The following is a 27927-nucleotide window of genomic DNA, read 5'->3' as shown; positions in this document are numbered from 1 at the left end:
TTTGCATGTCAATCCACCTCATACATATTCATTGTGGATATCCTGAAAATGCAATGAAACTTGATGTGCCCCGAGGAATAGATTGAGAAGCCCTGATTTAGACAATGAAATTGAAACCAATTTGTATCCTCTGCACTGCTATACTGAACCCCTGGGAATGAAACAAACAGCACCATGAAGAGCAAGGTAATTATCAGTATATATTTTAATTCTTTCCAACTCACAGTATTGAAAGAAATTATAAATAAGGGATTGGGGAAATCTATCATAACTGTCTGAGTAAAAAATAACTCTCCAAAAGTGCCAAAGATCTGGACTAAATTTAGCATGATGGAATAACAGGGAAAAACATATTAACGTTCAAAAACAGACTAGATGGGCCCAGGGAGTCCAGAAAAATAATACCACCCCATCACATAAATACCACCCCATCACGTCCAAAGCATTTCTATGGGAAGTTCCAGCTTTTAGGGCATAGAAACAGCCAGTTGGGGTTTTCTGGATATTCTCATTGATTTCAATGGGGATGTCCTCAAAACCCCAAGTAGCTGGATGTACCCCAAGGACTGGGTAGAAAACCTCTGCATTAGAACATAACAGTTAAGGAAGGAATTGCTTCTATCAAACTACCTTCTCCCTTCCTTCTCTAGTCTCCTGGTCGCAGACAATAATACATCATGGCTGTGGGTATATCGACATACATCTATATACCCATAGCCAAACACAAATTCACAGAGTAATATGAAATAATTCCATGAGGTGTATTCTAAATGCTTTCCCCACCACATTACCTCCTGCTATCCCTACTGGATTGCCTCAGTGATTCAGATGTATAATGTATACATGCACTGTATTTCATTTTCCTTGTAAATTTTACTATAAAGCTTTATGATTGAAACAAATAGCTTGCTTAATGGTTTCTGTGCATGATAATAATCTTCCAAACATTGTTTGTTAATCTCCTATTTGTGGAGAAATAAGATAGGCAAAGGTGTAAAAATTATTGAGACAAAGAAAGCAAAGTTGAATTGGAACCAAATGGTCTAAACCAGGGGTGTCCAACCTGCAGCCCAAGGGCCGCATGCAGCCCCGCAAAGTATTTTGTATGTACCGGTCAAGGGCGATGTAGTGTTTTCCTCTGCTGCCCCCGGGTGTTTACCGTCTTGCCGGCTCCCTCCTCTGTCTTGCTGCAGCGTTTGCGCGACCACAGAAAATTTTTTCGCCAAAAGGTTGGACACCCCTGGTCTAAACACTGTAATTGAATGGCAAGCTTTCTTTTAAAGTGAATTGGCCCTTTAATGATTAGCTGTAAGCTGATAGGTTGGACGTGGTCAGCGTCCTTTTAAAACCCAGTGCCATCTTGATTTGTTCAGACTTGTTATGCTATATGCAAAACAAGAGGTTCTTGTTGGAGCTTTGAATGAAGGTGTCCCCCTTGCTAATATGCAGCACAGCATATAACAATAGCGGTTGTGTCGAAACTCATAGAGAACAACACGGGAACAAATATTTCCCCGTCCCGGCAAGATCTATCTCCATCCCTGCCAGCTCTGTCCTCATTTGCACAAGCCTTGAACACTTTAAAATTATAAGTGTTCGAGGCTTGGGCAGATGAGGACAGAGCTTGCAGGGATGAGGCAGGGACAGAGACAGAACTTGTGGGAACGGGGCAGGGATGGAGATAAGATTTCACGGGCACGGTTCCCGTGTCTTTCTCTAGGGAAGCACTGAGAGTAGATAACATTTGAATATCTTTGATGGTGTACAGCTAAGTACCGTCTATATTTGGTTACTGACATTTGAAGAGAGTGGGTTGATACTGTGGGAACTGACCTTTTTATTTTTGGGCTTTTTAGCACTAAGGGCTCCTTTTACAAAGGTGCGAGAGCGTTTTTAGCACATGCGCTACCCGAAAAACTACCGCCTGTTCAAGAGGAGGCGGTAGCAGCCAGCGCACGCTATTCCACGCATTAAGGCCCTAATGCACCTTTGTATAAGGAGCCCTAAGTGATTTTTGAATCTCCTTTTGGGGGGGGGGGGGTATGGATTAGCTAATGGTGGTTAGTTTCATCGGGTTTTTTGGGGGGAATAGAAACTTTTCTCCTATCTAGTTTTTTATTCTGTTCTTGGTTTCCCAATGTTTCTGAACAAAGCTGATGGATGATAGTACTCCTGAACCCCATGACAACATTTCACAGCTTGATGCTGATAGTTGCTGGAGCTTTGAGGTTTTGATGATTATTTGAAGTATACACCTTTGCCTATCTTATTCCTCCCCAATTAGGAGATTAATAAACAATTTTTGGAGATTAAGATTGTTTGTTCCCCCCTTTATATAATATATTGCTATAAATTATGACATCTAGTGACTAAACCATGTAGTTTCCTATCAGTTGCTATATGTATAGGAAAACAGAGTGATACCTATTGTCTTGTGTCAATGGCACCCTTTAAGCAGAGACAAGATGCCAAAGACCAAAAAAACTCCGCAAACCAAATCCAACACCAGACAACAGTGGTGGAGACAAACAGTCAGGATGGCAATGAGCATGTATAAATGACTTTATTGCAATAACAAATGGATGATACTATAATATAGCAAACAAGAGACTCAACATGATTTGTGTTTTGGCCCCTAAGGCCTGCATCAGAAGTCTATAAAAACAATAACCTAAAAAGTAAATATAATTAAAAGAATAATCTGGACAACATAAAAATATTTAAAATGGTTTGCAAATATAAAACAAAAATTGTGCATAGAAATTGTACATTAAAATTATATATATAAAATTATATACATCATACATGAATAAAAATGATAAAAGTTGTATATAGAAATAAATGGCAGATTATCATTTGAAATACATGTGTATATATACAACAAAGAAAAAAGAGAAAAGCAATGCACCCAATTTGTATGCTGGTTTGACAAACCTATATTGTTTAGACCAAGAATCAAATGTTTCTTTCAAGAAATATAATAAAATGAAATTACAACTATGAGTTTTTAAAAGAATAAATTGTAAAAAATCAACCCATCAATAAATAGTACCACAGGGGGACAAAAATATGAAATCATGAAAATGCTAAATAAAATTAAATATCAAAAGAACTGAATACTTACAATGGGCTAGATTCACTAAGCAAACTGATCGTGTACTAATGGGTTTGCGACCCGATTCACTAAACTCTGTGCCGATCTGATTCCGATCCGTATATGCAAATGAGTGGAAACGGCATACAAAGTAGGAAAGGACGCGATTCACTAACAAAATTCGGGCACACCGACTGGGTTGGCCGAATCAAAAATAAGCGACTGCTGAGGACCAGTCGCTTGTGCAAAAACCCTGCTCTCTGCCCCGACTCTACCTTCATGCCGCCAACTCTGCCTTCTCCTTCCCTCATGCCACCCTGCTCAGCCCCGATTCTCCTGCCTTCATGCCGCCCCTATACTCTCCTGCTCTGCCTCTCTTCTCTGCAGCGCGAGCCCGTGGTTTTAACCCGCTTTAAACCCGTGGGTTAAAACCACGTGCTCACACTGCAGGGAAGGGCAGCAGAGAGCAGGAGAGTCAGGGCCAGTAAAAAAACAAAACAAAAAACAGACAGCAAACACATGCGCAGACCATCTACAGGCAAAGTAGATGGTCTGCGCATGCATCGGGATCGCTACTTAGCGATCCGTGTCGTCGGATGGGGGCATGCCTCCGATCACCCCCATTTGCGTGAAGATGGCTGGTGAATCAGTCAGCCTGCCTCCAATCGCCCACGGATCTCCAGGTTAGTGAATCTAGGCCAATGTCTAGAAACATGATGAATTTAGACATGGAATAGAATAAGAATAATACATAAATCGTGGTAAGAGCAAGAACTTGCAACAGCCAATCAGCTAGCGGCTCTGCACAGGAAGGAGCAAAGGAAGGTCACTCCTGCCGCGATTCACCCCTGGACCACCAGAGATACCTAAGGTATGCGGGGGAGGCGGGAGGGAGATAAAAATAATTAGAATCGAGCTGGGACAGGAGGCAGGAAGGATCCTTCCTGTCCCGGCCACTGCTGGACCACCAGGGATACTTAAGGTGCGAGGGAGGTGGGAGGGATATACAAATAATTAGAATCGGGCTGGGACTGGTGGCAGGAGGGATTCCTCCTCTTCTGGTCACCGCTGGACCATCAGGACTCATGGAAGGCCTGGGAGGGGGAAAAGGGTACAGAACCTGGCAGGGAGGGAGGGGGGCTAGGTACAGAGACTGGCAGAGGAGGGAGTGAATGAGGGGGTTGGATGCAGAGCAGCGAGGGAGCAGGATAAGGGTGAGGAGCCTGGAAGGGCAGGGCAAAGCACTGCACTTCAATATTAACACACACTCCCCACCCCTGGTTTATATTTGTGACAACCTTTTTTCGAGAAAAAAAAGGTTACCTTGATTTATATTTCAGTATATATGGTAGTATTCTTTCCTTTTCTATAAGTAAGCAGTAACTTCTGAAAAAACTAGTCTTTACAAAAGGTTTAAATTCCTCCCCCAGCTCCTGAAAAGCTTTTTACGCTGCACATGAGATATTGTTGGCTAGGTCATTTGTTCCCAAGTGGATAACATCAACTTTAGAATTCTTAGTTTCTTCCCTAATTATAGTCAGTATTTGTCTGGTACTCAAGGATCCTGGAAGGCATTTCACTAGTTTAGGCTCCTTGATCTGTGTTCCGAGGTTAATGCCTCTGATGATGAAATCCCCTAACAGTAATACTTTTCTGGTTTGTATTTTGTTATTTTTTCTTTGGAGGTGCTTTTCTTCTCAAGTTACCTTCAATGGTTCTAGTTCCATCACAATTCTCTTTTCTTGAGCATCACAATGCACTAATAGGGCAAAATAATTTTGTAGGGGTAACAATTGTGAGGGTGTATATTTGCACATGTCGCAGTCTACCTGAGCCTACTGTTACCCATTTATTCCTGGGTTGTTTTATTCTTTGAGACAGTGGAGTGATAAAAGATGATTTTAAACGCATCCAATTTATGCTTTCGCTTACAGAGCTCCTCATTGATACCAGAAAGCTGAAGACAGATGGGCCAAGGAGAAAGCCTGTTTGAACTCTTTCGCACTCTTGATTGAAAGATTAGGTTTCTTAATCTTCCTTCTTGTAAATCACCTCTGGAGGCTAAACTCGTGGGATTTTGTATCCTCTTTAATCTCGGATGCAGGGCTAATAAAACTTATTCCCTCCCCTCTAGGCTATCTGCCTGGTAGCTTCCTGTCATGCTCAGTTTGTCAAAAAGCCAGTGATATCTAGTGCAAACAGGAAACAGAAAAAGAGAAGAGAGGGTGCGGGAACTCCCGCTACCAGTCAATTCCGCTCAAACATAAGTAACCACAGCCAAAAAAGGCCGATTGTTTCTTTTTTTTCTTTAATAAGAAATAGAAATTTGAACATATACAAATTGCAAAACAGATAAATCCACCTAACGTAGACACAGACTGAAATTCAGATGGGGCCCCACCCAGGAACCCCGGCAACCCTGGAACCCAACCTAAGGTAACATGTATGGAATTCTTAGTGAGTCTGGTCAAAGACAGTAATCCAGCTTACCAGTAAATGAAGAGGCGATCTGCGAATTGGACAAAACAGATAGACGGGAGTTCAGCCTCCAGAGGAGATTTACAAGAAGGAAGATTAGCAGAGGTAAGAAACCTAATCTTTCATTCTTGTACAATCCCTCTGGAGGCTGAACTTGTGGGACATATCAAAGCAGTCCCAATTCTCGGGGGGGGGGGGGGCTGATGAGCTCACCGCCAGAACGGAAGCGTCAAAGACCTCATCACCCCTAGCTGTCACATCAAGGCAGTAAAACCTAGTAAAGGTATGAGGCGAAGCCCACATTGCACACCCAGTGATTGCAGATGAGCAGCCACCACCACGACTTTAGTGAATGATCTGGGTGCCAAAGCCAAACCAAAAGGTAGCGCTGTGAACTGGAAATGCCTCCCGAGAACATGAAACCTCAGGAACCTCCAATGATCCGGAAATATCGGGATGTGAAGGTATGCTTCCGTGATATCCAAGCCAAAAACTCCCCGGGCGCCACTACTGCCATTACAGAACGCACCGTTTCCATTCGGAAACGTGGAACTCGCAGGAATGCATTTACTGCTTTCAAGTCCAGAATTGGTCTGCAATCTTCGGAATCTTTCTTTGGCACGATGAAATAAAGCGAGTATCTCCCGGAGCCCAAGTCTTCCCTTGGGCCAGCGCTATGATCGCCAGATCCACTAACTGGCGCACCATAGCACACACCTTGCTGACCCTGTCCGGTTTCCCTTGGGAGAGGACAGGAAGGAGTTCACCGGCGGCTGGAAGAACTATAGTTGAAGGCCCTCCTTGAGTACCTCTAGGACCCACTGGTCCAAAGTTATCTTTAGCCATTCCAGAAGGAAGGCCGAAAGCCGCCCCCCCCCCCCGATCTGGGGGGGCTTTGCCAGACACCTGGCAACATAATTTTCTCTTGGAAGGGACAGAAGGTTTGGAGTTGGAAGACTGTTGGTGTGCTGCACCTCCAAAGCGAGGTCTGGAAGACGCTCCAAAACACTGTCCCGCCACAGAAGGTCCAGCATCCAAAGAGGTTCGTCAGAAGGGATGAAAATTCGGCTATCCCGTCCTCCTGGTTGGGCGAGGTCTAGGGCCAGGGCTTATGGTCCTGCACACTGGTCATACGGTCATCCAAACCCTGGCCAAACAAGAGCGAACCTTTAAAAGGCAACTTGCTCAGTGTAGCCTTAGATGAAGAATCACCCGACAACTGGCGAATCCATAACATTCTCCTTGCAGAACTGAATAAGCTCCTAGCTTAGCAGAAACTTTCAAGATATATATAAGAAGTGAAAACAAAGGCCCCTACAGATGAGAACATAACATAAGAATAGCCTAACTGGGTCAGACCAATGGTCCATCATGCCCAGTAGCCCATTCTCATGGTAGCCAATCCAGGACACTAATACCTGGTCAAAACCCAAAGAGTAGCAACATTCCATGCTACCGATCCAGGGCAAGCAGACACTTCCCCCATGTCTTAATAACAGATTATGGACTTTTCCTCCAGGAATTTGTCCAAATCTTTCTTAAAACCAGCTACACTATCTGCTTTTACCATAACTTCTGGCCACTTCATTTTTAAGTTTAGATCTTTCCTTTCAAACAGAGACCTTGCTAGATGTCAAATACAGCACAAGATAACTTCACATGGACTTAGCTGTGCAGGAAATGTGAATCTCCTCATACACCCACCATATAGTGCAAAAATGTGCAAAGGTCTGTTTTTTTCTTTCGATCACTACATAGCCTAATGCCACACAAGCAGCGCTGTTACAAACATATTCTGTAGGTCAATGCTAAGGATAACAAAGTTTCCTTCCTTGGACCAGAAGCAGATAAACCACTGGAAGAGATCCCAAAACAACACCCAAAGACCCACTCAGTGTGTGAACCAGTTGAGTGGAGTGGACTAACTGAGGGGTGGAAATGGGCCCGGAGTTTGCTCAGCAGAATTTCCCAGACCACCTCTTCCTCTCAACACATTGACACGCTGCCACCATCACCACTAGCAACACCTCACTGGGTAGGCCAGCTATGCTATAAACTTTATAAAACACATTATTATATTTTCTTATAAAGCACATATTTTAACTGAACTCTCTGACATCCTCAGCCTTTCCATTCACAAAAATAGAAGGAAGAAAAGTTCCCATTTCCTGCTGTCTCATGTCCCCGGCCTATACAACATTTTTTTTCTGCAGATCCTTCAAAAGTCTGACCAAATCCTCGTTTCACTTGCATTATAAAGTACTGAGGATACCATCTCTCCCCAATCCCAGGTCCTAAAGTCTAAGACAGTAGCGCAAACTAATGCTGCCAGATACAGGAAAAAATTTTTTGATTCGATTCAGCCCGATTGAATTGGTTTTTCAATTCGATTTTCCTGCCCAGTTGGGTGATTTTTTTCAAAACTCCTGGTGGGTTTTATAGCTTTTTCACCCCCTTTGGCTTCTCCTAACCACACTGGCGCTGTGGTGTAAATAAAATAAAGAAACAAAAAGGACTTTTCCTCTCTCTGTTAAATCCTAGCTCACGTTTGCAGTCCAACACCAGCTCTGGCAGGATACACATTTCAAATCTGACATATTATAATCACAAAACAGAAAATAAAATTAATTTTTCTACCTTTTGTTGTCTGGTTATATTTCAAATCTTGTTGGTCCAAGGCTCTGGTTTTCTTCTGATAACTTGCTTGCCAGGGTCTCCTTCTTTCTGCATGCTAACCATCCATCTGCCAACTCTGTCCTCCCTTTCCATTTCCCTTCCCTTCCCAGGAAGTCTGGTATCTTTCCTTTTTTTCATCTCCCTCCACAGATCCACCTTTTCTTAAATACCGTTTTATCCGGCATCTCTCCCTCCTTCCCCACCACCCCAGAGTCCACCATCTCTCCCTTTCTTTTCCTAATTACCCTCCTATCCAGTATCTCTATCCCTCCTCCACACTATCCCTTGTGTCCAATTTCTCTCCCTTTCTGTTCCTTCCCTCCCTAAATCCCATGGTCCATCATCTCTCTCCCTCTCCTCTATTTTCCGACCCATTATTTCTTCCCCCCCCAAAGTTTGGCATATGCACGTCTCTTTGAACACCCCCTTCCCTCCGTGTACTTCTAAATCATGGTCCCCCCCAAAGGCCTGTCCCCCCTTAAAGGTCTGCCTGTCCCCCCTTGAAGGCCTGTCCCCCCCTTGAAGGCCTGCCTGCCTGTCCCCCCCTTGAAGGTCTGCACCCCCCGAAAGCCTGTCCCCCACTTGAAGGCCTGTCCCACCCCCTTGTAGCTTCTCCCCCCCTTGTAGGCCTGTCCCCCCTTGAAGGCCTGCCTGCCTGCCTTTCCCCCCCTTGAAGGCCTGTCCCCCCTTGAAGGCCTGCACCCCCTTGAAGGCCTGCACCCCCCCGAAGGCCTGCCCTCCCTTGAAGGTCTGCACCCCCCCCGAAGGCCTGTCCCCCCCCCTTGAGGGCCTGTCCCCGCCTTGTAGGCCTGTCCCCCCTTGAAGGCCTGCCTGCCCCCCCCTTGAAGGCCTGCACCCTTTGAAGGTCTGCACCCCTCCCCGAAGGCATGTCCCCCCTTGAAGGCCTGCCTGCCTGCCTGTCACCCCCTCCCCCTTGAAAGCCTGCCTGCCTGCCTGCCCGCCCGCCCCACCCTGAAGGCCTGATGCCCCGACCCACCCCGAAGGACCGCTCGCCCCCCTGGCCTCCCCGCACCACCTATGAAGCAGCTGCAGCAGGATTGCGAAGTCAGCGTCAGCGATCCCTGCGCTGCTTCCTGCGCCACGGTCCCGCCCCTCCTCTGACATCAGAGGAGGGGCGGGATCGCGGCGCAGGAAGCAGCGCCTAAGCAGCGCAGGGATCACTGACGCTGACTTCGCGATCCTGCTGCGGGCTGCTTCACAGGTGGTGCGGGAAGGTCAGTGGGGCGAGCGGTCCTTCGGGGGTGGGGGGGACTGAACGGCAAGGCCGGGAGCACCCCCTTAGGGCTGGCACCCGGGGCGCACCGCCCCCCCGCTTGGTACGCCACTGTGTGCAGGTAGCCCTATATATACCTGTGCTGTCCCTCACTAATCCAGTTTAGTTAATCCGCCCTTCCCAAACGGACGGATCACAGCTCTCCATTCAAAAAAAAACAAACAACAACAACAAAAACCCAGAAAGAAAGAAAAGAAGAAGAATGGCAAAAAAAAAAAAAAAAAACCCCACAAAAAAATGAAAAGCCTGCAGGAAAACCAGGTTTCATGAAGTGCCCGGACTGCAAACGAAAAAGGAGCTCCTTGGACCCCCATGAGGTGTGTGTCCATTGCCTAGGAGAAGCACACCTCATGGCAGCCTGCCCTCAGTGCCTAAAAATGTCTCAGAGGGCTAGAAGAAATCGGCTCCAAAAGCTGCACACCATGGGGGAAGACCAGCGAAGGAAGAGAAAAAAAAAAAAAAAATGCAGCCAAAAAGCAGCCCCTGCTTACCTGCTGCCTCAGGAAGCCCAGCAAAAACAGAGTAGACTGCTCCTGAAACTTTCCGACTACAGGATAGCTCCCCGACGGCTGCTCCATGGCCTAGGGTAGAGCATAGAAGTGCAGACAGTGGCAAAAACGGCCGAGGGTCTCCTATCCCCTCCGCCGGCCATTCCAGCTGCACCAACTCGGGACTGCTCCGATTTCAAAATCGAAGCCATGCGGCCATCGAAGCCATGCTATGCCTGCAGCCATTCAAACTGCCTCGATCTCATCCCAGGATGATATCAGAGCACTGGGCCCCGCCCCCTTAAAGGCACAGACACAGCAAAAAGGCAAGCCTGGATACAGACAGTGCCTTTGCAAGCATGGAAAAGAACTCTGCACACCTAAAGGGACAGGACAATGTGCCTCACAGGAGCCAACACACCAGAACCTGCAAGGAGGGAACATGAAGGAGACAGAACATCTTCCTCTTCATCATCATCATCAGCAGCCTCATCAAGACGGCGGAGGCGCAGAAGGTCAAAAGATCGCGGGACCAGGAGCAGGGGCAGACCCCATCAGCCGGCTGACCACCCACGTGCATCGGCCGCAGATCCCAACATCCAGCCACGTCAACTGACCACTCCTACCGCTCACAGACAATTGTTCGACTTTTTCAACAGATTCATTGCACAGCAACTCTCCGGGCAAAGGGCGCAGAGCAAGAGCTCAGCACCGAATGCAGAGCAGACACTGCAACCACCGGCAACATGGAGGCAGGGAGCAGAGACAGCCGCATCACACTCTCCAGCCACAGACGGCTATGCCTCCGAACGCAGTGGGCGTTACCAGCAAAGCTATGCTTCAACATGGGGCAGCCCACACACATCAACAACCCAAGACACCCCAGACACAGAGCACGCGTCTGGGATAACACAGTCCGACATGCCGGCGGAGGACCTCACTTATCCAAAGTTCCTCCAGAAGGTAGTTTCCAAGCTGGCACTCACCCCAGTACAGGAGCTAGAGGCGACAGAAGAAGCACCGGGACTGCTGAAACACCTAAAGTTGCAAAAGGCCATAGCCGCACTATCAGCTCACAGAATGCTACTAGATTGCCAGGACCAGATCCGGAAAACCCAACGGTCAGGCCCGGCCGTGTCCAGGAGGCTAGACCAAAAAATACCAGATCAGCGAGGCACTGGGCTTTGACAAACCACAGTTCCCTCACCAGTCCATAGTAGAAAGTGCCCTTAAGAAAGCTAAGAGCAACTGCCTGCAGGCCAACGACCCTCCGGGCAAAGAACACAGGACCCTGGACGCTACCGCCAAAAAGGTCCACCATGGCTCCATACTGAATGCCAAAATTGACTCTCACCTGTTCCACCTTACCCTGTACAATGATGCACTCCGGAGGAAAATAGAGGAAACCCTAGACACGCTACACCCCGAGGGAAAAGCCTCCATAGCCCCCATATTACAGGAAATGGAGGAATGCGGAAAACACATGATAAAAGCGATTTTTGACGCATTTGAAACATCTGCCCGCACGGCCGGAGTGGCCATAGCATCCAGACACCTGGCATGGCTGCAGGCATCGGGCCTACACGAGGACACCCATGAGCATATCGCAGATGCACCTTGCTCAGGGGAGAACTTATTCGGAGACAAAGTCACGGAAACAGTGGACACAATGAAAGCCAATTGCACAACTCTCCAAACCCTCTCCTCAGATGGCTTCGTAAAAACCCCGGCACCAAGGCGGCATAGCACCAACCACTATTGCCGACAAAATAACACCGTAAGGCGTTTCGACAACCAGACAAGAGGGCCGTCCCACAGACAGAAAGCACAACCCTGCAGTGCCCCTTACTAGTAAAGATAATGTACAGCACCAATCTCAGAGTCGCAAACCAAGGAGAAAAGGAGGGCCTATACGGGTATCAGACAGCCCAACAAACAAACTATGTTTGTGGGAAAATTCCTCATTTACCCAACGGTGCCTCCACCTCCTATTTAATGCGATTTTTATGGTGCTTCTTATGCCGGTGGTTGGTATGTGACGTTCGTTTAATTGAAATCTCCCCTGACCGTCTTGATAAAGATTATCGAAACGCGTTGGCGTTTTGGGGATTGATTACTATGCTACGCTGAAAGCTAAGTAAAGTTCTTTTCTTAATGGACATTGCAGAGATGCATAATTGACAAAAGTAATAAGGAAACAAGTAAACTTAAAGTAAGATTGAATAATAAAAAATTTTTTTTGATAAAAATCGCATTAAATAGGAGGTGGAGGCACCGTTGGGTAAATGAGGAATTTTCCCACAAACATAGTTTGTTTGTTGGGCTGTCTGATACCCGTATAGGCCCTCCTTTTCTCCTTGGTTTGCGACTCTGAGATTGGTGCTGTACATTATCTTCATTATTAAGAACATTTGAAAGGATATATGGCTTCCTTACTAGTAAAGGCAGCGCCAGAGAGAGGGAAAACAGCAGAAGCCAGCTACTTCCACCACCGCAAAAGCCGGGCCTAGCTTTTGACTCATCAACAAGGCCCTCCACCCCTGTTGGGGGCCGCCTCTCCGCATTCAACAAAGCCTGGGAGAAGATAACAACAGTAAAATGGGTGCTTCACACTTGCTAGCCAACCCACCAAAGAACTCATCCTCAGAGAAATCAAAGCTCTCCTTCAAGCAAGAGCAATAGAACCAGTATCCAAGTCACAGTGCAACCAAGGGTTCTACTCCCACTATTTCTAATCCCCAAAAAGACAGGAGGGTTCAGACCCATCCTAGACCTACGAGGCCTAAACAAGTATGTAACCAAGGAGAAATTTTGTATGCACTCCTTAAGAACAATCCTACCACTAATTCAAAAGGACGACTGGCTGGCTTCACTGGACCTCCAAGATGCGTATTCACACATCCCTATGCACTCCTCCCAAGGAATGTTTCTGCGGTTGAGGACCCAAACCCAGTACTTCCAATACAGGGTCCTGCCCCTTTGGACTCTCCTCTGCACCGGGAGTCTTCACAAAATATGTCATGGTAGCAGCGGCACACCTCCGCAAGAGCGCCATATGCGTGTTCCCTTACCTGGACGACTGGCTGCTGGGGGGTCCATCAGCCTGGAAAACGACAACAGCAGTCAATACAACGATGTCACTCCTGCAATCCCAGGGGTAAACACCAAAAAATCCGTGCTACAACCAGCATAATCAATAGAATTCATTGGGGCAAGGATCTGCACGCCCCTGAATGCAGCTTTTCTGCCCCACTCAAGGAGACAAGCAATACAAAAAACTGGTTCAGCAAATATCAGAGACATACACATTCACAGCAAGAACAATACCACGCCTCCTGGGCCATCAAGCAGCCTCCATGCATGTTGTCCCACGCACCAAACTCCACATGCGACCCCTTCAGTGGTTCCTCAGAAAGAATTGGAACCAACACACACAGCCTCTGTCTCAGAGTCCCAATGGATCAGAAAATTCGCAACAACCTCAAGTGTTGGACACAACAACAGAATTTGTACACGGGCAAGCTTTTCCAGCAGCCACAACACCAACTGACACTCACCACAGATGCCTCAAAACAGGGGTGGGGAGCCCACCTCCTCCATCTGAGAACCCCTGGTCACCTTCCGAGGCCAAACAACACATCAACCCGCTAGAACTCAGGGCAATTGGGAATGCCCTACAAGCCTTTGCTCCCTGGATCTCAAACAAGACCTTACTGATCCAGACAGACAATCAGGTGGCAATGTTCTATATCAACAAGCAGGGAGGCACGGGCTCACTCACCCTCTGCAGGGAAGCCCAAAAAATCTGGACATTTGCTTTATCAACCAATATTCTCATCCATGCCACCTACCTCCCGAGCCTGAACAACGCCCTGGCGGAGAGCCTCAGCAGAAAGCTGGACCCCCACGAATGGTCCCTCCATCCGGAGGTAGCCCAGGATCTCTTCCACAAATGGGGCCTCCCAACAAGGGACCTCCTCGCCGCAGAGGACAACAAGAAGTGCCCTCAATTCTGCTCCAAAAGACCGGCACAATACAGTCAAACCAGGGACGCTTTTCTCCATACATTGGGGGGGGGGGGGGAACGCCTGCTCTATGCTTTTCCCCCCATACCACTCATCCACAGAGTGCTACAGAAGATCAGGCAGGAGGCAGCCACAGTGATCTTCATTGCGCCCCACTGGCCGAGACAGGTGTGGTTCCCCTGTCTATACCAGATGTCGGCACAGCCGCCAATCAGTCTACCGCTGCGACCGGACCTCATCACCCAGGACAAACTCTGCATCCCAGATTGAAAGCACTAACACTGACAGCATGGATGTTGAAAAGCTAATCCTGGACCCTTTCCACATGTCTTTTTCTTTTCTTTTTTTTTTTTAAGTTCAATAATTTTTATTAAGTATTTTAAAGGATACAAGAATCATTTAAAGTACATAGAAACAAAATAAAGCTTTCTGTATATAAAATATATAAATCTATGTTTAACTGTATAGGAGCAAAGGCTCCAATTATTAAAAATGTATGTAAGGGATATATAAGATAAAGATGAGAGAGAGCAGTAAAGAAAAAGGAAAGAAAAATGAAAGAGAGAAGAAAGGAGAAGAAAAGGATAACAGGAGTGTCTAAGAAGATGAGCGTACATAGGAATCTAAGAATGACCATGGAGATTTGTTGTATTTCAAGTTCATGCAGGTTCGGAATGTAACTCTCTTCTCATATGCGTAGGATTCAAATCTATGATACATACTCAGAGAGTTCCACCAAAAGGTATAATCTAATAGCGAGGGTGATTTCCAATTTTTTAGAATGTGCATGAGGGCAGTCATCAACATGGTATCAATGAGTTTGGGTGGACAATTTGATTGTGTGAAACATGGGTGTTGAGAGCGAAGGATTACAATGTCTATAGAGATTTCTTCTGAGCAGTTAGTAATAGATTGTATGGTGTTCCAGACGTAGGTCCAAAAAGAGCGGACTAGAGTACAATGAAATAACATATGATCAAGAGTTCCTTCCTCTTTCAAACAGTTCCAGCAAACAGAGTCTTGCTTTAAGTTAGCTTTCCACATGTGAAGTGGGGTCCATATTGCCTGCCACATAAGGAAGTACATTGATTGTGATACTCTAGAAGATAAGAGCGGGCGATTTGTTAATGACCAGAAAAGCTCCCAATCAATGTCAGAAAGCGGAGTGGTAAGTATAGCGTCCCAGTGCTTCATAGAGTGAGGTGAAAAAGTGAAGGAGTGATCTCTTAAAATATTGTAGAAGGATGATATCGCCTTGCCTTTTAATAGAGACAGAGAAGACCAGTTGTAAATAGTATTTTTGGAAGTCATATAGTCAAATCGTATATGTAAAGACGGCAACACTCCAGTGAGAGAACGCCATTGTGAATAAGTAGAAGGAGGCAGCGAGTATGTAGAGCACAGTATATCGAATGGAATTAACGAGTTGAGGGTAGACAATTGATGGACAAACCATATACCTGCCCGCTGCCACCTTTTCCATGATAGAGATTTGTCGTGATTTTGAATTTTGGGATTGTTCCAAAGTGACATGAGTGGACTAACCTTAACTGAGATTTCAGTCAATGTATCTATAAGATAAAGAGCATGCTGCGTTGCACCCAATAAAGAGTATCTCTTTAAGTGCCTTGGTATTGACACCGTTAGTAAGCATGAGATGTGTAAAGGCGTACATAAAAAACATTCCATTTCAAACCAGGCAGGAAGATCTTGAGTGGGAAGATTTTGAGTGGAGGAGTTAGTGAGCCAGTAAGCTCCATATTTGGCTAATGAAGCAATATAATAGTGATAGAAATCAGGAAAGTTGAGACCACCGTTGATCTTAGAGGCTTTCAATTTGGCGAGAGCAATTCGAGGTTTTTTCTTGTTCCAAATGAATTCAGATATTTTCATATTTAGCCAATGAAATAATGATTTCCGGCATAACAGAGGGAGCATAGAAAGGATATAATTAATTTGAGGGGCCAGAGTCATTTTGATGGATGCAATTCTACCCCACCAGGATAGAAAGAGTGGAGTCCATCGAGATGTAGTGTTTAGAACTAGATTTTTGACTTTAGATATATTAAGATCTTGAGCATGAACCGAATCTTTATGTATTAAAATCCCCAAGTATTTCACAGCTTCATGTGACCATGAGAAAGGAAAATGAGCCAAATCTGATGGAAGTATATTATCATTTAAAGGGAAGATCTCTGATTTCTCCCAATTAACAGAGTATCCTGAAAGGAGGGAGTATTGAGTGATAATATGAATAAGATTGGGAAGGGAGAGTAAAGGGTCTCTCAGAAAAAGTAAAACATCATCAGCATAAGCTGCTAATTTGAAATCTCGATCAGAGGAGGGAATACCTTTAATTGAGGGACTTTGTCGTATAGCTGAAAGGAGTGGCTCTAACACTAAATTAAATAGCAATGGTGAGAGAGGACAGCCTTGTCGAGTACCTCTATGGAGGGGAAATTTATTGGATAAAGAGTTGTTAATCCTAATACAAGCTGTGGGTTGATGATATAGCGTTTTTATCCAGTTTGTAAAAAATGGGCCAAAATTATACCACTTCAGGACACGGAAAAGGAAAGGCCACTCCACTCGGTCAAAGGCTTTTTCAGCATCAATAGCTAGGCCTATTACAGGGTCTGACATTGTTTTAGCATGAGCGTTAATATAGTGAAATAGGCGCAGGTTGTCTCCTATATATCTTTGTTTAATGAACCCTGTTTGATCTTTATGTATAAGCAGTGGGATTATTTTGGTAAGTCTTAATGCAAGTAATTTTGCCATTATCTTGTAGTCTAAATTGAGGAGAGAGATGGGGCGAAAGTTTTTAACTAAAGTGTCATCTCTGTCAGGTTTAGGGATTACTACAATGGTGGCCTCAGTGAAATTGAATTGCTTGTCCGGAGTGGAGTGGAGGAAGTCATAATATTTAAGGAGATGAGTAGCTAGTAGGGTGCGAAATTGCTTAAAGAATTCGTTCGTGAAGCCGTCTGGGCCAGGGGCTTTCCCAGCAGGTAAGGAAGATATGGCAGTTTCGATTTCTAATATAGTTATTGGAGAATCAAGTTCCAATTTAACAGATTCTGGAATGGTCGGATGAGTTAAGGAGGTAAGAAATGAGTCTATATCTGCTTCAGGAGTGGTAGATTCAGATTGGTATAAAGAAGTATAGAATTTTTCAAATTGAGAGGAAATTAGAGATTTGGTTTTGACTAATTGACCTGATGGATTCTGAATAGCCGTTATATGTAGTCTTTTAGATTTATTTTTAAGGTATCTGGCCAAAGGACGACCCATTATATTATCTCCCATGTAATGACCAGAGTTAGAGATAAAAATATCACGCCTAGCTATATATGAAACTAAAGTATTATATTCATATTTAAGATTTTGAATACGTTGGAAAGTATTTGGGTCATGTATGTGATTAGACATATGTTGTAATTCTAAGGTTTTGATGGAGTTTTCTAAATCTTTTTCCTTTCTCATGGACTGTTTCTTTTTCCAAGAGGCAATTTTAATCAATTCGCCTCTAAGGGTTACTTTGTATGCTTCCCAGACAATGGAAGGGCAAATTTCAGGATCTTTAGAATTATTTTCAAAAAACTCCGCAGTGAAAGAATTGATTTTTTCAATAATTTCCTCGTCTAGCAGTAAGGCGTTGTTTAGCCGCCATGAGGGGGATTCCTTATGTGGGGCTGAGATGGATATATATAAAGAGATGGCAGCATGATCCGTGAGAGAGATTGGATGTATAATGGTATTGGTGAGATCTTGAATAAGAGAAGGGGATAAGAGAAAATAATCAATTCTCGAGTATGTATTATGTGGAGGTGAAAAATGTGTGTATTCTCTACCTTTCGGGTAAAGCAAGCGCCAAGGATCCACAAGAGAAAAGGCGTCCTTTAAAGCATGAAGAGCTGTGAAAGACTTGGATTTGGAGGGTTTACAAGAAGAAGATCTGTCAATATATAGATCTTGAATTTGATTAAAGTCCCCTCCCAATATCAGAGAACAAGTATCAAATTCAACTATCGCCAGCTGAAGCTCTTTGAAAAAGTCTGGGTGGTCTTTGACCGGGCCGTATATATTAAGAAAAATAAAATTAGTTGAGTATATCGCAGCATGTACTAGACACCATCTTCCTTCAGTGTCTATTTTAAAATTGTGAATAACGGGAAATAGTTTATCATTGAGAAATATTGACACACCATTTTTCTTTTGATGAGTTGCAGGGGAATATAAGTGAGTTGAAAATCCCTTTAGTTGAAATTTCGAGGCAGCAGCGGGTAGGAGGTGGGTTTCCTGCAAATAAATTATATCAGGATGTTTATTGGATACATAATTAGCTATCTTTCCACATGTCAACCGGGATGACCAAGGTACTGCGAGCAGCCAGACGCTCGGCAACCAGGAAATTATACAGGCTCAAGTGGAAAAGATTCCACATATGGTGTGTCTCGAAAGGAAAAGATCCACTCACCTGCCAGGTCCCAGTAGTATTCCAATACTTACTTGACTTATCCACAGCAGGCCTGAAAACATAAGAACATAAGCAGTGCCTCCGCCGGGTCAGACCATAGGTCCATCCTGCCCAGCAGTCCGCTCCCGCGGCGGCCCAAACAGGTCACGACCTGTCTGAATCACCAGAAGGGGCTCCCTTGCCACCTTGGTTTCTCATTGAAGTCCTATCTTCCCATCATAGTCCTAACCCTCCAGTCTTGCACATGCACGACCTTATTGGGTGTCTATACTTATTACCTGGTTAGCTTTCTATACCTGTGTTACATCCCAGCACCTCTCTCAGTATCCCACGATCCCTTTATCCCTCAGGAATCCGTCCAATCCCTGTTTGAATCCCTGTACCGTACTCTGCCTGATCACTTCCTCCGGTAGCGCATTCCAAGTGTCCACGACCCTTTGGGTGAAAAAAAAACTTCCTTGCATTTGTTTTGAACCTATCTCCCTTCAGTTTCTCCGAATGCCCCCTCGTATTTGTTGTCCCCTTCAGTCTGAAGAATCTGTCCCTATCCACCCTCTCTATGCCCCTCATGATCTTGAAGGTCTCTATCATATCTCCCCTGAGCCTCCTTTTTTTCCAGAGAGAAGAGCCCCAGCCTATCCAACCTCTCGGCGTATGGGCAGTGTTCCTCCATAAGAGTCCACTTGAGCGCTATATCAGCGTTCTGCAACCGCATTGAGGACAGGACCCTAGCCACACACCCACTAGTGTCCAAATTCATGAAAGGGCTTATAAACCTGCACCCCCCGCCCACCGCCAGCGTGGGACCTGGGCATCATCCTCCGCAGGGTAACAGCGCACCCCTTCGAGCCATTGGAGGATGCCCCAATCAAATTCATCACCTGGAAAGTAGTCTTGCTCATTGCCATCACATCAGCAAGGCGTATCAGCGAGCTACAGGCCCTGGTGACATACCCACCAGACACACAGATCCTTCATGATCACGCAGTGCTGAGAACTCATCCAAAGTTCCTATCAAAGGTAGTCTCATCTTTCCATGTAAACCAAATTGATAGTGCGCCCCTCCTTCTGCCTGGGTCCACATACCAACAGCACGGAACAACTCCTACACATCTTGGACTGCACCCGTGCACTTTGCCTATACATTTATCGAATGCAACACTGGCGAAAGGCAGTACAACTATTTGTCTCCTTTGACCCCAACAAGCCAGGAACACCAGTGGGGAAACTCACTATACCCAACTGGATCTCAAACCGCATTGCCTCCTGCTACGAGCAAGAGGGAGTGTCCCTTGAGAGAAAGACCACAGCACACCAACTAAGAGCCATGGCCGCAACATTGGCAAACCTCAGCAACATGCCACTTCAGGACATTTGCAGAACAGCCACATGGTCTACCCCACATACCCTCACCAGACACTATTGCCTGGATCGCCCGAAAACAGACCTCCAATGACTTTGGTCTCAACATACTACGAATGGTGACCAAAACAGACACAGCAAAAGACATTAATATCTGGACTAGATGAACAGGACTATCTGATCTGTTTGAATCAGACAGAAGAGATTGTTAGACAGCTTATATTCTGCTATGTTGGCACAATTTGCACAATCAAAAAAAAAAAAAAAAAAAGTGTTACTCAAACAACACGTTGGTGATATATATTTGTTATAATCGCTATCTGTTATTGAGATACATACTCTACCATGTTGGTAGATTAAAAAAAAAAAAAAAGAAAAGAAAGGGAGTGTTGGTCCAGTTCTAAGGACCAACATAAAGTTCCTATTGTTTACAATGCATAACCTCTGACTGGTCTCAGTACCTGGGGCTTTGTCTCTGTCCCTCACCTGACATATATGCAGCCTCACCCTACCGCAGCGAGGTAGCGGGGACGCAGAGGGGACCATCCCCGACGGGGACCCCGTCCTCTTACACCCTCCGCACCCCGCAGCTGGAGAGTCACCAAAAGTGGGGCTGACTTATACTGCTTGTCCATGGAGAAAGCGAAGTTACTTACCTGTAACGGGAGTTCTCCGTGGACAGCAGGATAAGTCAGCCACACTGACCCTCCCTCCTCCCCTATGGGTGACACTGCAATAAGACTCAAGCTAGGGGAATCACTGGATTAGTGAGGGACAGCACAGGTATATATAGGGCTACCTGCACATGCTCAGATGAGGCTCCTAAAGCCTCACCTGAGCTCTGGGAGAGCAAATCCGAATTGGGAACGTAGATGACGTCACCAAAAGTGTGGCTGACTTATCCTGCTGTCCACGGAGAACTCCCGTTACAGGTAAGTAACTTCGCTTTCTCCTTTCTTTTTTTTTTGGAGGGTAATTCTGATTTTCTGCCAGGCTGGGGCAGATCATTGTTTCGTGAAAGGGCCTCTAAGGGATGCAAGATGACAGCACATTTAATGGCCATTTCCCCAAGCAGATTTCCATAATTTTCTCAAGTGCAGGAGTGGTGGCAACTATCCTTCAGACATAGATTTCATATTTTCAGGTTCGCCACTACTGGAGCATTGTGGGCAGAAATCACCCTGATGCTTGGACTAGTAGGAAACTGGATGGGATTTTTGTCAGAACAACCACATCTTTAAACTCCTTATCTTTCTGGTACAGACTTCTTAAGACAATGGCTATCCCTTCCCACCTTCTAAAACTTAAGGAACAGTGGAAAGACGATCTGGATCAAGATATAGCAGAGACTCAGTTCAGGGATGTTTTTGTCACTCTCTGTTTGTGAAATCAGTAGATCTTCAAGAACCCAATTTAAAATCATACATAGGTATTATATTACTAGGAAGGAAGGAATTTACAGACACTCCTATTGGAAGCTGTTTTGGGTTGAAGAGTGAGTTGGGATTATGATGTGTTACTTTTTGGACTGCAGGGGCCCTTGCTGGCATTGGGGTTTTCAGTTTCACAGACACGCTTTCTCTACAACTCTATACTTTAAAAAAAAAAATTATATTCTGCAAATCCTAAAATTTTATGCAGATTACAAATTATTCCGATACTCAAGCATTATTCCCTAACTGTCCCGGCAGGCTCCCAATCTATCTAATGTACCTGGGGCAAATGGGATTAAGTGACTAATACTTCTTATTAAAAAACAAATTTTGAAATCTCCCTCCATATTTGCGGTTTCGATTATTCACGGTTTTTAGCTTGCTGGCTCCTCCCCCAAATTACATCGGCTTACATAGAGAAATTGCTGATTCCAAGTATTTATAGAGAATATCGCCGATTCCCAGCACTTTGTTCACCGTGTTTTGCCTCTCCTTCAGAAACAGGCCAGGTCTCCCACCATGTTATTTGCGGTTTCACCATATTCACGATGGTTTTTAATAGAAAACAGCAAACAACGTATAAAAAAGTTATTCATATTTTTTTTGTATTTGTGGTTCTGTTAATCCCTTATCACAACAAATACGGAGGGAGAAGTGTATTAGATATTGGAGGATTCACTGCCCACACAATGGGTAGCAAGTATGACAGAACTAGCGGCTTTTGAACTTCGGACATATTGAGCCTCTTTCCACCCCGATAAGAGGGGATATCTAGAGTTATGGAACTGGTTCCTTGATATGAAGAGATTGGGATGAAGGAGGTGGTAGTGTGCCCCATTGGTACCATGGCTGAGGAGTCCATAGGGAAGGGGGAGCATGTGTCAAACTGAGAGGGATGTTGTTAAGAAGGAAGGGATAGGGATGAGGGAGCGAGAACATGTCTGTAATGGGTAGATGTTGGTTATGCTCATGAGGGATCGGGAGTCCCTCTGTAGGGCTAACATGTGTGCCTGTATTTTTGAATTATAAAAATAAGGGTATGGAGGTAGTAATGCATTTAACTGTGTGGTTGTTTGTTTACATTTATCTTTCTGGAGCATATTTTGCATATAGTTAAGAAGGTGCTATGGATACTGGAATGTGCTTATATTCTTGTATGCATTTATCCAAATACTCTCAATAAAAATATATAACAGCGGAAGCTGGAGAGGCCCGCTTCCTTAATGCTAACATTTTCCTTGCCCTTCAAACCCTTAACCCAAACCCCAAGGAGATACGTAAACCTGTGTGCTGCCTCGGAGGACCGGAAACTGTTAAGGTCCTCCAAGAGCCCTCCTATTTATATCCCTACCCACCCAACCCTGCGGCCGCGACTTTAACCTATCGGAGGTCGATCCCCTGGCGGGAAAGACCTCCACCCTTCCCATTCAAATGCCCTTCCTACCTTGACCCCCACCCCGGTTCCTTACCCGACGGGCGGCCCGCGGGCCTCCCAGCTCCGCGTTAAAGCTCTCAGGCTTTTTATTACCAAAAAAACCCTAAACAAACCCACCAAACCACACACACACACACCATTTAAGGTGCATACAATTAGGACTGTGAGCCTTTACAGCATAGATAGAGAGAATACAAGAGTATCTGATTACTATTCAATGTATTGTAAACTACTTTGGGGGAATATCTTAGTGAAAAAGGCGGTTAATAAATCCCAATAAATAAATATTCATTAAAAATGCAGTTTAAATGATCATTTCGGACATCCTAATAACCAGCGTCCTGCTAGGGTCGGGTTTGGATAAACCATGCTCGCTATGATCCAAATTATTTTAAATACGTTATTTTTAGGACCAAAGTTTAATAAGTCTCTCCCCCGATTCTTAAACAATGCTTCAAGACAATGGGTGCGGAGAATTTTAAATAATTTGAAATACAGTCCAACTCCTCATAGCCTCAAGGAGGTCCAGGATTTTCCCAGTCAAACCGCCAAACCAATTCAAACGTTATTCCTTACGTGCGCACACCGACTAACTAGGCTTCCCCACATTCTAAGTTTTACCCAATATGAACAACTCTATCATTTAAGAAAGCAGCACAAGCGAGCATCTCCAAAACAACGATTCTCCCTCCTCCCAAGCACTCGTGCACATCCCTGCCCCCTACGGAAGCCAGGATGGAGGCCAGATACGTCCTGTCATCGTTCGTTCGCGTAGCTGCGTTCGTTCTCCATCTTGGATAATAGTTACAGTCAAAGTCCCACAAATATCTAAAAATAAAGGTATAAGCAGGGACAAAGACTATTCCCTCCTACAATTAAATTAGAAAAAATATAACGAAAAATAGAATTACACATATGAAAGCACTACGAACAAAAGTACTTCCAGATTGAAACATTGATGAACCTCCCTTACTTCGTTTGGCCGCAAGGGGCGCAGGCGTGCCCCCGCCACCCTCCCACCCAGAGTCAAGGCGGAGGAAAAAAAAAAAAAAGAAGTGCCGTTATTGACAATTCGAATCGCGCTCGGTTTTTTTTTCTTTTTTTGCCTTACTGGTCGACCGCCGCCCATTTTCTTTCGCACAAAACAAACACACACTTAATTATCTCTATCTACATCCTCGCGGGTTTCTTGCTTTTCCGCAAACTGTAAACCTGTGCTGTCTGCGAATAATAATAATAATAAAAAAATAGAATCTATTTCGCATTTGCTCTCGCTTACTCTCCCAGCTGTCCTTCCGTCGCTTCGCGCGCCCGGGCTCTGCTGAGTGGCGTCTTGCGCCCACGTCCTGGCTGTTGTCCCTAGTCTCCTTGCGTGCCCAGACTTTGGCGTGTAGTGTCTCGCGCTCAGCTGTAGTATCCTTGGCCGCTTCGCTTGCGTCCCCTCAAGGCTCGCTCATCCACCCTTCGACCCACGTCTGGGCCTCTGTTGGGGACCGGGAAGGATTTCGCGTTTGTTTGGCCTCGCTGGGATCCCGCGCATCTCTATTTTCCCTGCTTCTCGTCTCCACACTGTTGTCTGTCTCCTCACGTGTCCCGGCTGAGGCGGCGGGAGGTGGGGAAGGAGTCTCCTCACATGACCCGTGTGTTTGTCCCCGTGATCAACAGCGCTCCCGTGTCTCTAGGCCTAACCGCGGCGGCGGCTAGTTTGCTTAAAGAGAAGTTGACCCGGGGGTAATAAAGCCGAAGAGAGACTCAAAGATTGGGCCCGGAGCGCCGCCGCCACCGCCTTCCTCCTTCCCTCCCCGTCCCTTCCCTTTTTCCTTTCCTTCGTCTCCGATGGATATGCTGGATCCCGGCCTGGACACCGACACCAGGTAAGCGGTGGAAGCAGCAGCGCTGACCGGTTGGGAGGGAAACCGTGTTCAAGCCATTAGTCGTTCAGAACCGGGACTTGGGCAGGAAGGCCGCACAAAATGGAGGACGGGAAGAGAACAACCGGGGGTTGTCGGGGAGATGTTTGGGGCAGGGAGAGGGAGAAATCTTGACTGAGCAGCATAGGCTCATCGGATACCCTAGGTATTCAGCAGATTCTTTTCACCTGTCCGGTGATGGGTTATTTCTGTTAACATCCTTCCCCCATCGATTTCTAAAGGTGCCTTCTTTGGGGTTGAAAGTAAAGATGTAGCCATAATTATACGGAGACCATGACAAAGGTACAGTTGTATATGGATGGGCAGAGAACCAGCCGGGGGTACCGCAAAGAGGAGAAATTACACTTGTCCAATTATTTTGGGAAAAAAAATTGTGAGAACGGAACTGGAGAGACGGCGAACCTGAGAGCATAACAACTTCTAATGTAAAACACAATAGAATTCACACGGCTGCAGAAGCTCAGCCAGAGAATCGGAATTAAAAGAGGGCAAAAGAGTAAAATGATGGTAATAATAATACATACACGGACCTAGCCTAGGGAAGAAGGATTTAGATTACATACACTACATGCATTTCTTTTGAACGTCCTGAATTTTTCTTTAAAAAGTTTGCTCATATAGATTTGCATAATAAAAGATATGCCTTTTTATCAATAGATAAAGCTACTCTTTGGCCAATAAGATTGCTCCTACTTCAACGATTAACATATAAGAAGCATTATAGAGTCTGTGACCAGCAAAGAAATGATACACAATAGTAGTAGCAGCAGCAGCATCCTTTCTCAGACAGTGGTCAATCCATGATACTGAAGTAAATGACACTAAGCAAAAAGAAATGGATCTACTACTGCTGCTGTTTATCTATTCAAGCAGTGGCTTTCTCAAGTTTGCATGGATAATGATTGTAAACTTCTTTTTTTTTCTCAAAGAGCTTGTCCAGATACTTTTTAAACCCAGTTATGCTGACAATTTCAATCACATCTAGCAATACATTCCCAAACTTGTGTTAAATAAAAAATGCTTTTTTAAATGTACCATGAGTTTCAGGAAATACTGTATTCCTTTTGCGTTATTTGAATGTATTATGATGGTGTTTTTGTTTTTAATTTCTGATCTTTATTTTCTAATACAATGTGACATTTTAACTAAGAGCTTCAATATTCAGGCATTTGTGCTTAGGAGCATTAGCACAGATATATAAGCAAACCCCCCCCCCCCAAACTGCTGATTTTAGTGAGATTGTCTGTCTGAAATTATTATAATGTTGTCTCATCTCAAATGGAACAGGAACAACTAAAAGTCATTGTAGTAGGAAAATGCTCTTACTTTTTGAGTCAGGCTATTTAAAAATGGTGCTCATGTAAAGGTAGAGAACAAACTTATGCTATATCAAGTGTATTTACCAGACCTCAAACACCCAAGGCACTACTTTTATACCTTTTCGAGCCCTTGCTGGAGTGATGTATCAAGGGCACAAAAAAGTATAAAAGTAGTGCCTTGGGTGTTTGAGGTCTGGCAATTAAATACACTTGATATAAGTTTGTTCCCTATTATATGACATTAGTTTATTGAACAAATTGATTTTTTCCTTATTTTGTTGATTTGAAGCTCATGTAAAGGTAGCAATGTTTTTTATTTTCTTAAATACAAATATTTGTTTCTCTCTGTTGAGCTTAATGAATTTTTGTTTACAATATTTTGGTACAAGGACTTCTTCCTCTTCTTTTAGAACTTCCAGCTTTGCAGGAACCATCTCATTCACCATTCTCATGATCTGTAGACTTTCACAGTGTTTCTCAACATTTTGAAGCTCCACACTCCTACATTTATATCACAGTCCTCCACAGAGCAGGCAAGTGCAGACATATAGAGAAGGCTAATTTAGTCAGAAGAGGTATAAAAGCACCAAAAACCCCCACCAGAGGCTGGAAGAAGGACTTGGAAGATGCTTAAGAGCACGAGTAAGAGGAGGAACAACTTGGCTATCTTTGGGGGTCTATAATGCTGCCTATTAATTTTAATGCTTGGGCCTTATACTTTGTCTAGGAAAGACAGGCATGTGTGACTATATGCAGAAAGGGTGTCTAGCTTGTTTTAAAACCGCCATTGATGTGTTCTTGCTATCATGAGAGCAGAGTCTGGATACTATTCTGCACATGAGCATCAAGCAGGGTGACTTTTCTATGGCAAGCCTGGTTAGATCTGAATCTTTCATCTCTTCTAAAAGCTAAAGAGCCATAACCCGTTTCGCCTTTCTTCATGGATACATTCTATTTCCTTGGTCACTTTTGACTCTTATCTTTTTTATTTGTTTGTTTGTTTGAAGGGAGGCAATGCATAGGTGGGCTAATGCTTAGAACCTAACATTTGCATTAGAGCCAGTTGGCACTAGACTAGTGCAGGCATTAATCTGTGCCAAATGTTCAGAGGGCTTCAGTACAGGAAACAATGGCCACGCCAAAGATTAGCGCAAACTATATTTACTTGTAGTCAAATAGATACGTAAATGAGGTTATTTGCTATTCTTCCCAAAGCTCGGAGAACATCGTTCAAACAAATCCTGTTTTCACCGCTGGAAACCTAACGCCAGCTCAGAGCTAGCATTGGGGTGTTTGAAGAGAAGATTTTTTTCCCAGCTTAAAATCTGCCAGTTTTGATTTATTTCAGAAGTGGCAGGAAGCTCATGCAAACCTCTTAAAGTGCTGGGAATGAAAAATAAATGTGTGCAGGTCCAAGAAAATCTTAAAGTGAAAGCACACATTGGCACCTTTTTTCTGTACTTAAATAAAAACTTTTCAAGTGAAAAAAAAATTGAAAACCTTATATTTAAAGGCACAGATGTGTGCATGTCCAGTCAAACCAGAAGTGAAGCACATGAGCTAAGGCACACTAAGCCTTTTAGCGCGTATTTAGTGTGCGCTAAATCAACGTGTGTGCTAACGCGTGCATAGGATAACATGCATGCGTTAGTGTATAGCGCGTGTTGGCGTTTAGCACACGTTAAAAAGCTTAGCGCACCTTTGTAGAAGAGGGGGTAAGTTTACTTAAGAACTCTTCTTTGCATGTGCCAGGCATGTTCCTCCCCCCCTTACTTTTGCTCTTACATTAATCATACCATTAGCACTGAGCATTAAGGAACTAAGTTTTAGAACATAAGAATTTCCATACTGGGACAGACTGAAGGTCAGTCAAGCCCAGTATCCTGTTTCCAAGTGGACAACCCAGGTTCTA

At 44.8% G+C, this 27927-nt stretch overlaps 2 protein-coding genes across 5 annotated transcripts in view; one reads left to right on the top strand and one right to left on the bottom strand.

Annotated features, from left to right (window-relative positions):
* LOC117345742 (tyrosine-protein phosphatase non-receptor type substrate 1-like) overlaps positions 1 to 24155 on the bottom strand; it is a 118332-nt gene extending 94177 nt beyond the window's left edge. Inside the window, exon 1 of one of the 3 annotated variants that reach the window (XM_033914832.1) lies at positions 24045 to 24155. Coding sequence is in view for 1 of the 3 variants with exons in the window: in XM_033914830.1 (XP_033770721.1) it covers position 24045 (1 nt within the window). In the remaining 2 variants the exon portion in view is untranslated. The remainder of the gene's footprint in view (positions 1 to 24044) is intronic. The other 2 variants (XM_033914830.1, XM_033914833.1) reach the window with 2 other exon arrangements.
* Positions 23859 to 27927, top strand: part of USF2 (upstream transcription factor 2, c-fos interacting) — a 292290-nt gene continuing 288221 nt past the window's right edge. Inside the window, exon 1 of one of the 2 annotated variants that reach the window (XM_033914828.1) lies at positions 23859 to 24639. In XM_033914828.1, the coding sequence (XP_033770719.1) occupies positions 24602 to 24639 (38 nt within the window). In that variant the 5' untranslated portion in view covers positions 23859 to 24601. The remainder of the gene's footprint in view (positions 24640 to 27927) is intronic. The other variant, XM_033914829.1, reaches the window with a different exon arrangement.

This window comes from Geotrypetes seraphini, chromosome 11 (genome assembly GCF_902459505.1).
Source record: "Geotrypetes seraphini chromosome 11, aGeoSer1.1, whole genome shotgun sequence".
Taxonomy (NCBI): domain Eukaryota; kingdom Metazoa; phylum Chordata; class Amphibia; order Gymnophiona; family Dermophiidae; genus Geotrypetes; species Geotrypetes seraphini.
Note: the sequence above shows the minus strand (reverse complement) of the source record. Positions and strands in the feature narration are given on the sequence as shown.